The sequence below is a fragment of the Elephantulus edwardii genome, unplaced genomic scaffold (assembly GCF_000299155.1).
Source record: "Elephantulus edwardii isolate Elephantulus edwardi_28Jun2011 unplaced genomic scaffold, EleEdw1.0 scaffold00069, whole genome shotgun sequence".
NCBI lineage: Eukaryota > Metazoa > Chordata > Mammalia > Macroscelidea > Macroscelididae > Elephantulus > Elephantulus edwardii.
In genome coordinates, this window is record NW_006399819.1 from 12,543,385 (window position 1) to 12,555,938 (window position 12,554).

The 12,554-nt window shown below is 40.6% G+C and overlaps 1 protein-coding gene across 1 annotated transcript in view; it reads right to left on the minus strand.

Moving 5' to 3' along the window:
* Positions 1-12,073, minus strand: part of ST6GALNAC5 (ST6 (alpha-N-acetyl-neuraminyl-2,3-beta-galactosyl-1,3)-N-acetylgalactosaminide alpha-2,6-sialyltransferase 5) — a 315,495-nt gene extending 303,422 nt beyond the window's left edge. Inside the window, exons 1-2 of the mRNA XM_006888597.1 lie at positions 12,059-12,073; positions 11,034-11,252 (exon numbers count right to left, since the gene is read on the minus strand). Coding sequence (XP_006888659.1) covers positions 11,034-11,252; positions 12,059-12,073 — 234 coding nt within the window. The remainder of the gene's footprint in view (positions 1-11,033; positions 11,253-12,058) is intronic.
* Positions 12,074-12,554: the final 481 nt, after the last annotated feature.

Genomic DNA, 12,554 nt, shown 5'->3' on the forward strand with positions numbered 1-12,554 from the left:
GAGAGAGAGAGAGAGAGAGAGAGAACAGTTTAAAAACGTTATATGATAGGGTATTATGGTTATCACAAGAGTCCAGAATGAAGGTTGCATAGTGGAGTGTACTCGATGGGTGGGGAGGTAGGGGGATTGTATACCAATGAAGGAATTTTTCTTTCACTTTTCAAAGAGAAGAGCAAACTGGGTGGGGAGGGGTGGGCAGGAAGAAAAGTGCAACAATGAATGAATGGAAATCCAAAATCTCTGTAAATGTTCGTTAAAATTAATACAATAAAATAAAAATTTACAAAAAATCATTCCCCAAGTTTTTTTGATAAAAAATTATCTCATAAAGCCGTTCTTTTAAACCAAGTTCAGGGGATAGGTCATATTATTTAAAATACAATTATTTCTTGTCTTATACTTAGAATCTTCCATGGTTGCTCAAACCGTATATAATCAGCACATAAGAGGCTTTAACAATGTCTTGCTGATTAATGATGCATTTTTACTTTTCAATCTTTTTTCATCCTTAATCCTACTCTATCTCAGTATCTAAAGCATAGAAATGATGCTGCACTTCCCATTACCCTAAAGGTTATAAAAAGTATGGTGTCAGAGGTTTATTATTCAAAATGGCTTCCTTAACCAGTCATTTGACCTTGTCAGGTGGATTGGCAGAATCATACAAAAAGGGTGTGTTAGTCTATCCACCAAGGGATTGGCTAGTCTGGCCTTTAAATGGAGATGATTCAGCAGCAGAATTTGAAAATCTTACCATCAACAGAGAAGAAGCAGAGAATCCAGAGTAAGCGTCCTTCAAAGCCAAAGATTGCTGCACCATCTCAGACCAGGGTTTACAGGAGCAGCAGGAGAACCAAAGATTCACCATGAAACAGAGCTGACCTTGAGGCTGCTACCGTACAGCTCAAAACTAGGATCCTTCACCCATGATTGCTGGAGGACTGAGGTTCGGCTCGTCTGAGTCATAATTGGCAGGACTGAGAAAGCCTTGAGACTGAAGGTTGAGGTACTTGTGGGCACATTTCAGCAGCTATTCTGACTGAGTGATTGTATCTTGCAACCAACTTGAATTATATAGCCTTTTGACTTTTCTAATGGTTCCATGTGCTCTGTGAACTATTACTATTGGTTTTGGACCCAGTAGAGCAGTAAGTTTGGGGTCTGGGAGCATGGGGTCTTGTCTGACCTCATGGGAATCAGTTTTGTGTTATGAATGCTGTTGATGAGGCAGTTCCCTTTTGTGGAGTTAGTAGAGGTCAGGTGTAGCCATTCCCATCTGTTTCGCCACCTTGTGGCTTTTGCTCCTTTTACAGTTGCTGTTAGAAGTGAAGTTTGTTGCAATGACTCCAGACTCATGAAAGTGTGGGGTTCTGTAAGAGTTCAGCTAAAATGGCTACTTTTGCTTCCACTAACATGAAAAAAAAAGTTGAGAAGGGTTTTTTTGCCTTAGACAAAAGGCAGAGACCTGAGACCATATTTATGGTGGAGAGTAAGTTGAAGCTGGGAATTTCTTTAAAGGTTTATATGTTAATGTTTTGTTGATTAAACTTTATGAGTATTCTTGTTTCTTCCATATAATAATGTTAAGATATACTGTAAAAGTGGTTAAAGTTCTTACTGATTTAACTTTATGGATATTGCTGTCTCTTATGTTTCTTCTTTGTAGTAATGTTTAGATATATTGGAAAAATGAATACTGTATGTTATAATGTTAGGATATATATTGTAGATTATGGAAAGCCTTTAAGTCTGTCTCTGGCCAGTTACCCAACTGGATATGCTAAATGGGAAAATTGATCCTGATAAATGCTTGTTGATAGTAGATTTTAGACGATGACATGGGGCTTAGTCTAGGAGAAAAATTAAGTCCAACCCAGTACTGCCAGGAGATTTGCATTTGCTTAGATTTGTAGACTCATCTTGGACTTGTGATTGAAGAGATTTAAGCCAGTGGCCTAGTAGTAAGAAGCTGAGTTGAGATCCCAGAGGCACTGAGCTGGAATCCACCAGCTCTGTGGAAGATGGAAGGACAATCTCTTCCCATGCAATTCACTGCCTCTGAAAAACCTCTGGAAGGTCAGTTATGATTTGGTTCCGACTCAAAGGTACTCAAACAACATTTGAAAGTAAGGCAAGAAAGGAGAATGAGCTTGCTCGAGCGAAAGCGAGGAATAGAGAAAAGACTTTGACTTTTAAAATGGGAATAAACTATTTGGCTTCTGAGGCAGGGAAAAGTTGGTGCCCATCAGAGCTCGCTTCCAGGACTTGAAGTTAAAGGGAACTAGGGAATATGCTTATTCGTGGTGACTTCCTGGATCCACTGGAGTGGAAGTAGGAGGCATACAAAAAGAAATAAATATAAATAAATATTTATAAAATAAATAGACAATCTGAGCTTGGCTATGTTCCTGTGGGACTGTCCACCTAGCATGCACAGGTGTATGGGTAAGGACAGAAGGGCTGCTGGCTTGAGGAGTAGAGAGTCAGGAGGACCCTGGGCTTGTTGACTTGGCTGCTTCTCAGAGCTAAGACTGAGTGAAGGCACCAGTCAGTCTGGAACACAAGAAGAAGTGTGGACTCCTGAGTTTGTGGCTGATGCCTAGCCAAGCATGGCTGAGGATGAGTTGACCAGAACCCAACAAGGTGAAGAAAAGATGTTCCATGGTGTGAGGGAGTGTTGGTTGTTGCAACCTGTCAGCTTGCTCTTGACTGAACTTTGCTTATGGATGCAGAAGCTCAAGGTTCCAAAGGGTACAGAAGATTCTTCAGAGAAAATAATATACTTGTTTCCTCAGAACACTGATTTGACAGGGATGGGCAAATCAGAAATTGGCTATCTCAAATGGGGGAAATTAAGGCATAAGGCATGAAGTAGCTGGCTGCATTCTTCCAAATATGAAGGTTAAAGGCTAGAAAAGCCAGGGGATGGTCTGTGATGTTTGGGATTCACCTTTCAGAATGGCTTTCCCACCATTAACTTTGACTGTGCTATATGGATGGGCAGAATCATACGCATGAGGCATACCTGTTCATCCACAAAAGAGCTGGCTAGTCTTGCCATTAAATCGAGAGAATTTAGCAGCAGAATCTGAGAATTTCACCTCCAACAAAGAAGAAGAAAAAACACCGAGTAAATGTAATTCAAGGTAAAAAACTCCTTTGCCACTCAGACGAGGGTCTACAGGAGCAACAGTAACAGCTTCAACAATGAACCAGAGACCTGACAAGAGACTGAGCTGACCTTGAGATTATTACCCTACAGAACCAGAACTAGGAGCCTTCTCTCAAGTTTGTTGGAAGACTAGGGGGGAAAGCCATAACTTGAAGGACTAAGAAAGCTGTGAGCCTGAAGGCAGAGGTGCAACAACAGTTCTGACTGAGTGACTGTATCTTGCTATCAACTTGGATTATAGCCTTAAACCTACCTAATAAATTTCATAAGTGTGAGTGTGATTCTGAGTGTTCTTTGAGCTATTGCAATGGATTTCGGACCTTGTAAAGCAAGAAGATTGGTATTTTAATTAATAGTAGAAAGTGGTACTGGAGCATGAGAGGTAATTGTTTTTTTTTTTGTTGAAGATGCTGTTGATATGGGGCAATTACCCTTTGTTGAGTTAGAAGAGGTCAGATATGGCTGCCCTATGTCATATGAGCCTATGACTTGGCTCTTATTATAGAAGGTCACCTCTATCACAGGTTTCCAGAACCGATCTACTTGTAAATATTCTGCCTTGGTTGTTGTTGTTTACCACAGAGTTGAAACCAACTCATAGCTAACTCCCCAGTGGGTTTTCAGAGAGTAAATTGCAAGAGAAGACATTGTCTATTTTTGTCCCATAGAGAAGCTGGTGTATTCAAACCCTGTACACCTTTGGGCTGGCAGTGCAACTCTTTACCACTACGTCACCAGAGCTCCCAAGGGAGCTCAGTCTTGGAGCCAGCATATTTATATTCCCATTCATCATACCTTGAGCTCTGAGATTTAGTATGGAGCAGATGGTCACCACACACTATGGAGATAAATGAGCCAGGTTAACCTCCCTTTAAGAATCCATGAGACTATGCTGTGCCAAAGGGAAATAATAAATAGATTTATATTTTGAATTTAAAATAAATTGACTTTGAAGTTCCTTTGATATCTAAGTTGTTTGCTAATTATTCATTGGATGGCTATCTATATTATAGAATAAGTAAAAAAAATAATGGGAATGTTAGTTTGAAAGCTCTACAACTTCTAAGGTAATAATGGAATTTAATTTATTTTACAGATGGAGAAAGATCACAGGAATTGCCTCCTTTTTAATGTCAGTTTCTTGATCTATTGTTTCCTGGTTTCATATTATTTAGCACTTGCATTATTATTTAACTCTCTTGCTTCTTTATCTTTTTTTCCAATTAGATCAAAGATTCTTTGAGGGTAGAGACTGTGCTCTTTTTTCAGAATACTTAATTTTGCAACTATTAGGCATTCGGTGAATATTTACTGAGGGCTATGATTAACTTTAAGAACCCAGAAATGAATAAGCTACAGTTCCCTGAATTGTAGTGACTAAAAGCATTTCAAACAGTGATTTTCAAATTTCAATATGTATAAGCATCATAAGGAACATTTGTTAAAATTTCAATTCCTAAATCCCACTTCCAAACATTCTGATGTCTAACATTATTTTCTTCCTTATTTTCTCTTTTCTTTTTTGTTCTAAACATAAAGCAAAATGAGACTGAGCTAAAACATGTCTGGTAAACTTGGAGCTACACTGATGCCTCCGGTAAGGGAATCACCTGGCATTAAGGTTCTTGGTTATTCTTCACAGTATTCTTTACTCTTTCAGTAAACACATACTGTGGTGCCTCCTAAATTCCATAGACAGGTAGAGGGTTAGCTGCAAAGAGGAAAACCCTCAGTGAAATGAATTTATACAGTGACTACAACAATGGGCTTAATTATGGCAGAGGCTGTGAGGAAGGTTCAAGATAGGACAAGGTTTCAATCTGTTCACAGTGCTGCTGGGAGTTGTAGTTTACTTGTAATTGCTTAACAACTACCTAACAACAGCGCAAGCTACTACTACTACTGTCTACAAGGTCTTGTTCTAAATTCTTGAGGTCAAAGTGGTAAATAAGATAGACAAAGGCTTTGTTTTCACAGTACTTAGATTTTAGTATGGAGGAAAGCAGGTGAAAATCAAGTAAACTTTAAGAACTGTGGATACTGGTTATGGTCATACAGGAAACAAACAAGGCTGATGTGTAGGGAATGAGAAAAGGGAGCTACTAAGAAGATGAAACCAAGGAAGCAAAAATTTAATATTATATAACATGAGAGAGTCTAGAGAGTATTATGCTGAGTGAACTAACTCATTCTTATAAAGACAAATACTGCACAAGACCATTATTGTAAAAAACAGAAGGATAACTGCGCAAGATGTGTATAAATAAATGTTCAAAAGGGGGGGAGAAGGAAAGGGGGGGAAAGAAGGAAAAGAGGGAAATCACTAGGATAGCAGAGGTCAATCCATGGATGGGGTATGAAGGAGTAGGAAAGAGTCAATGGAAACCTGTAAAGATGGGGAAACAACAGACTTAGATATAGATATGGTAGACACAGAAATAATAATGAATTATATAGAACAATGTAAATGAAAGATTGTATAAAACCCAATGTATATGAATGAAACACACTGTATATGAATGTCTGTATGCAAGCCAATAAAAATATGAAAAAAATTTGGGGAAAGAGATTTTCCAGGAAAACAAATGGCAAGTTGTCTTGGTTACCTAGTGCTGCTATATCAGAAATATCACTAATGATGCCTTTTTAAAACTTAAGTGTATTCTCATAGTTTAGAATCCTAGAAGTTCAAGTGCTCAAATTCAAGATACCAGCTCTCTATGGGGTCTAGTGAGAGGTCCTTTTCTCCTTTTAATATCTGTGTGCCCAGTGTTCTTTGGAGATCTCCAGCTATTTTAGCATCATTTTCTCTAGGATTTGAGAGTTTCTCAGTGCAAAGACTATGGTACCTCTAACTTTTCCTTGGTGATACTGACATACCCCTCTCTCAGTTCACTTCTCTTTCATCTCTTCTATGATAAAAGATGATGCAGGGCACACTGTAAAGAAACTCCTCTTATGCAAGATCAGGGTGGTAACTTAAGTAATGGTGTGGCAACCCAGCTAACTCTTTACAACTAAATGTTTGAACATATCAGACCACAACCTAGTTGTTGACTGTATCACAACACATCTTCCTAATTACATCATTGTCAGATCACTGAGAATCATGTCATGACTTAGGTAAGTTGCCCATATTTTTTGGGGGTTGGGGAGCACCAGTCAGTTCATGGTACTTGAGTCAGAACAAATTTTTTTAAAGTTTTATTATTTTGTGTGTGTGTGTACCATCAAGTTGGATCTGATTTGTACAGGAGGACATGGCCCCTCCTTCTCCAGCAGAGCATCTGGTGGATTTGAACTGTGCACCTCTGGGGTTGCAGTGCAGCAGAATAAATTTTTAAGCATCAGCAGACACAGAACTTGAGAGAGGGCTGGCTCAGATTCACCCACCAAATTTGGGCTGAACTGTGTTAGGAAGTTAACCTAGGATTACCCCAGTGGGAACCTGAAGAACTGTTTCAAACAAACTCCCAAAGAATTAAAGAAGGTTAAGTATTTTTCAAAATGTTAGAAAACATTTTTCCTATAAAAAACAACCTTTAGTCAAAGAACTTCACTCATGAAAAAAGAAAAAATTCCTTTTATAATTCCTATTACTTAATCCTTTGTGATTTTTTTCATTATTATAGCTGACAAGTTTTATGTTTATAATACTTTATCACTTAAAATTAGGAAATTCTGAATGTCTTTGCTATTCAAAGGACTTATTATTCAGATCACTGGATGGCTCATTTGTCATAAAGTGTAATAAATAGTGTCAACTTCCTTTTGATAACTTAGATGCTTTTCTGAAGTAGAGATATTTATGACAGTTTCAAAATAACTGTACACTATGCACTGGCTTTGGACTATTAATCAACTCTTGCATTGACTTATTCTTTCATTTCAATGGAACACCTAACAATCAGTAGAAACAGTCCTACTACTGCTAAGCAGTTTTTTTAAATAAGTAGTGGAAAGGAACCAGGAACAAGAAAGCTACTGATAGGAGTTAAACTCATTCCTGGGGGCTACTTCTGAAGGGAGAATACAACTGTTCATCTTTAGAGCCCTATTGATCATTGTTTTTCATAAGCGAGCTCAGAAAAAGGCAGATTAGATGGCAATGGGCCTTCTGTGATAGGTCTTCTATCAACTGGAATCGGCACAGGGTAGACAAGATGGCAAATGACTATCACCCCCCCTAGACCAGATTCAGACTCTGGAAGATGAGCCCCTTTCACTCTGTTATGACTCCAGAGCTTTTCTCTATGGTAGGGGGTTGATTTGATCTAGTGTAGAGGTGGCTTTTCCACCTTCAAGATTGGTTATATATTATGTGGTAGTTTCAAATGCAAGTCTCCCAAACCATGAAATTGGAATTCTTTGTTTGACTGATTTGGATAGAAATCAATGGTTTTTTGTTGTTTTGTTTTTTGTTTTATTTTTTTATAAAAAGGAAAATACAAGAATAAGGGCATGCTTCAGACAAAGCAGCAGTAAGTTATAGATTACAATATGGAAAGGACTTTCTGGAAGATTTTGGGGGATATATAAAGGCGAGAGGTATTGGGACTGGAAAGGGAAAAAAAATCTAACAGAAAAAGAAATGCCTTTGCTATTTCAAGGAACTACAAATAGCATTCATTTAGTCAGATTGGAATTAGTCGAATTGCATTTGATATTCTGAAAGAGGAAGTGGGGAATATGCCCATGGAAAGTGGTATTTTAAGCTTCAACACATATTGCTCATCAATGATTACTGCCTTGACTTGCAGCATAGCGTTCAACAAAAGTACATAGTGATTTAATCTCGACAGTAATTCCGTCTGCAGCCATATGAGACAAGACTATCATTGCAGACAGGCTGTAATTTGTGAAAATCAGGTGCTGAGGATTAGGACCACCTGTCGGATTTAATCTTGGAGTTAAAATGTTAATACCATCATGTAACAGAATATAAACACTACATATTTATCAGTCTTTGGGACTTCCAACCATGGAGCGGTGAATATTTTCCTAAATGGTATCTTTAACTCTCTCCAGACCCTCTGAATCAATGGAAAGGAAGTCTGTTGGAATCCTCATTCAATATGCACCAACATATGGTATGCTGGTCACGGCGTCCGGTATATCCTTTAAATTTTCTAAGGCATGATATGAGAGTTAAAAAAAAAACAAAAACAAAACCAAAAAAACCCAAACAAAAAAAAAATCCAGAGTATCATACAGCAATACAGTAAGGATAGAAAAGCTTTCCTTTCCTACCTCCCCTCTGAGTTAATTAGAAGAAAAAAGGATTTGCATTAAAAAAAGAAAAATATTTCTGTCTGAATAGACTAGAGAAGGAGCCCAACGAAAACCTAATTAAACAACTTCTGGAGAACGCAAACAATACCTTCAGAAAACATTGAAAATATAGCTCCACTCAATTTCTAGACAATAAATAGTAGGAGAGGGCCACCAGTAGCTTAGTGATCAAAATTGTGTTGTCTTTCATGCAGGAAACCCAGTTTAACTATTTGGTTACTACGGCTCGAGTACAGTCACCACTTGTTTGTCAAGTGCAGGTTTGGATGTTGGTATTATACTGAACAGTATTCATAGAGCTCCTAGGCTAAGATAGAAAAAGCCAGTCATTGAAAACCCTATCGATCACAACTATCCAATTCCACTGTACACAGGGATACTAAGGGTCAGGTGCTAATTTAGAGGTAGCTAACAAGTAGTATTACATTCTGAGCAGAAATTTATATTCAAGCAGGTGGGATAACGGGAATAACGTCTAGAGAGAAGGCATCATTTTTAAAATTTGCTTTCGTTCCTTTGCTTAAATTGGGTAAGTTCTTTTGAAACCTCTTCTGGGAAGGAAATTTTGGTTGTATGTGAAAGATTTTTTTCTGAAATTGTCCTATAATTGTCTAAACAGAACTTTCGGGCCATGTTGAAAATTCTCTGCTCAGAATTTCAAATACTACCGTAATATGTATCATTCATACGTCACTGTGCAGTCTTTGACACTCTTCACTACTAATGATGCCAATTCTGCATATAAAATTTCAACATACCTTCCAAAATAGAACAGAGCTGTTTGTTATTTAAATGAACAAAGTTTTAGAAACATTAAGAAATGAGATGACATATGAATATTAGGGTTTATTTTGTTTAACTAGCAATAATCTTAGATGATTCTGTGCAGAAAAGAATGTATCAGGAATATTTTCCCAAAGACAGATCAAAACTTTGAGCAAATTTTCCCTTTGAAATCCACATCAATTAACAAATATTAAATAGTTATGTCTACCAAACTATAGCAGTGAAATCCAGTGAGTTCAATGTGTTCATCATACATCATTACATGGGAATACCACATCCATCTACAGCCAAAATCAAAGTCTGAACTTTTCTAGAAATCAGTCTTTATTGGTTGCATGCACATGCAGTTACAAAGCACACAAACAATCAACAACTTGAAGAGAAAAGTGAAATTGTAAAATAGATAGCTGTCTCTCTTGGATTTCAGGAGTTTACCAGCTGAAACAAAACCAAAACAATCACTTCAAAGAAATATTTCCACCTTTTCTGTTTTTAAATGGTAAGCTCAACCTTTTTAAAGAAACTTTCTTTTCTTCTTCCAACACAGAGATCTTTCCCAACTCAATACCCTTACCCACACTTTTCACTGTTTCAAACTGGTGTGTATTATGCATTCACACCTATGTATGTGTTTGTCTATGCATCTATGTATCCATCCATCCATCCACAGTTCCTGACAAGCTGTTTTTCACAGACATTCAAAGATAGGCTGCATCCTATTTTAAATTCTTTTGTGTCCACCAACATTTTTCAACATTATGCATTTATATGATGAATGGCAATGTTTTGACTGCCACTTTTTTTTAAAAGTTGACTTTTTCATGCATGTTAAGAACAATCTTTTCACACAACAGGAGCATCCATCAAGCGTTAACTTTTGTTCACAATTGCAGAATTTGTAAGAAAAAAGAAGCATGGTTGTGATATTCTACGAAATCCTCCAGTTTTATACAGCAGGTACCTAATGGAATGCAGTTTAATAAAAACATATTAGCAACTTCCATAAATGAGAAGTACACTTAAATTATAGTCAAATATCTTCCCAAAATAAAAACAAGCAAAACAAACAACATAACTTGATTAGGGTCCTCCCAGGTGCTTATACATTGAAAGCAAAATTTTGTTATTCCAAGTAAAGAAAGCTCAATTTTTAAGAATTCATTTTATTAATTATTAGCCGAGCCATGTAGAAATTTCCCAGAAGGCTGGGAAAAACAGGTTCTCAAGATGAGGTTCAAGCCAATGTTTTGTGCCTCCAGCTTCCAGAGTGCGCCCTGCCAGGCAAAGCACCTTTCCCTAGGGCCAGGGTAATTCAACCCAGAAAGGCAGCAGGAGAGATCAGAGGGAAACCTTGGAGTCTGAGTAGCGTCCAAGACCTGCAGCTCTTCCTCCTCAGGTCTTGAGTCTTAGAAATGCCCTCACAGGTACAAGCACCACCCTCCTAGGTGCGACTTGGGAGCTAAGTGGGAGATTTCAGGAACTGGGCATCCACAGGAGGCTTCATTCTGGTATAAAAGGTGAGATCTAGTCCCTGGGCTAGTCGCTGTTAGGAAATTGTCTTTTAGGATCCACTCACTTTACCCTTATTCTCTGAAAAACTTTGCATTCCTTTGCAAATAAAAATCTATAGCAAGTAGGATTTCCCTCAACCCACCCTTACCCTAACCGAGCGGGTCCACGCCCCCTCCAGCCTGTGAATCACACCAACTCAAGGCGGCTCTGCCTGGGACCCCGGCAAGCTCACGTGTGTGGGATCCTGAGGCTGGGTCTCCGGAATCCTCACCTTGTGGTCAGCCACGCCGAGGTATCCTTCCAGGGGCCGTGGTCCCGCGGGCGCCGCGGGGCGCGGAGGGGGGCTGCTCTCCGCCAAAGGCTGTGCGCTGCCTGTCGCCGCCTGCTGCTGCTGCAAGGGCCGCTCCTTCTGGCCGCCAAGGCTGCTGTACACAAGCAACAAGCTGGTGCACATGGTGGTGAGCGCTAAACACACTGCCAGACCATGGCGCTGCCGGCAGACGGGAGAGAGCAGAAGAGAAGCGTCTGAGCTCGGACCCGGTGCGCTGGGGAAACCATGCCAGGGTCTGACCCTCGGGGAAGGGTGATGGCCTCCCCTGAGGGTGTTGATGGCCCGGAACCCAGCCACCCAAAGCACTATGCAGAAGAGGAGGCGCAGTCCCTGCGCTCTTGGCAGGGCATGCTACAGGCGCGCCGGGCGGGCTGCCTACGCCCAGATCTCTCGGCAGGGGGCAGGTGGTGTGCGGCGCTGGCTGCGGGAGCGAGAGCGCGCCGGGTGGGCGAGGGCAGGGGTCGGCCCGCACTTTGGGAAGGTGGCCCTCTGCTCCAGCTCAGCTGCTATCATCTTTAACCATTGCACCTCCTTTCTTCTCGGAATCTCTGGGTCTCCAGGCGATTCTTGCAAGTTTGTAATCAGACTAGGGAACCAAGAAAGTCTGCAAACCTGTCCCCTTGCCTCCCCTCTTAGTTTCTCCAGGCTGTTTCTTTTGGGTATCCCCAAGTACCCCAAGCAACCTGCTCAGCTGTCCGCCTCTTCTCCAATCTCTGCTGTTCTCTTAGACCTCTGGCCAGAGCTCCGGGAGCCAAGGCAACCGGAGTTCCCCATCCCGGCTCTGGGATTCTAAGCTCAGCTTGAGCTACGGAGTCCAGAGGGGAAGCGGAGCAGGTGGAAAGTTGTCCCTTTGTAACGGGAGACCTCAGGGCGCAGGGTTAGATGCCCCCGGGTTCGCCCCAGTGCCCAGGGCTCCAGTGGCCGGTGGTCCCTACCTCAGCCCAGAGGAGTTACAACTGACTCACCATCAGGGTCTTCATTTTGGGCACCTCTTTTGTGCGGAATCCTCAGGCACGCGCATCTGGGACCACTTTTTCTTGGAGGATTTCCATGGTGGGTGATGGAACTGGGGTGGCTCTGATTGTTGCCCAGTGGCCAGCAGTGGCAGAGCAAGCTTAGGAGGCGCAGGACCCAGGAAGAGCCGCTGTTGCAGAGATTAGAGAGAATTAAAACTGAGCCGGACCCTCATAGTCTCTCAGTGATCTACACAACTGCCGCCTGCCGCCGCCTGCTGGGTCCTAAAGAACTCTACATCCCGCCCCCCTTCCCAGCCCCCAGAGAATATTTTTCAGCCCGTTGGAATTTTCTGGGGCGAGAGAGTTAACCATGTCACATAGTCACCTCGTGGTGTGAGAGCTTATTTGTCTTTCATGAAATTATCAAGTGAAAATGGAAGAGAACCTTATTGAATTCTGAATTTTGATAGCCACTGGAAATTTACAAACTGCGTGCTTGGCTTTG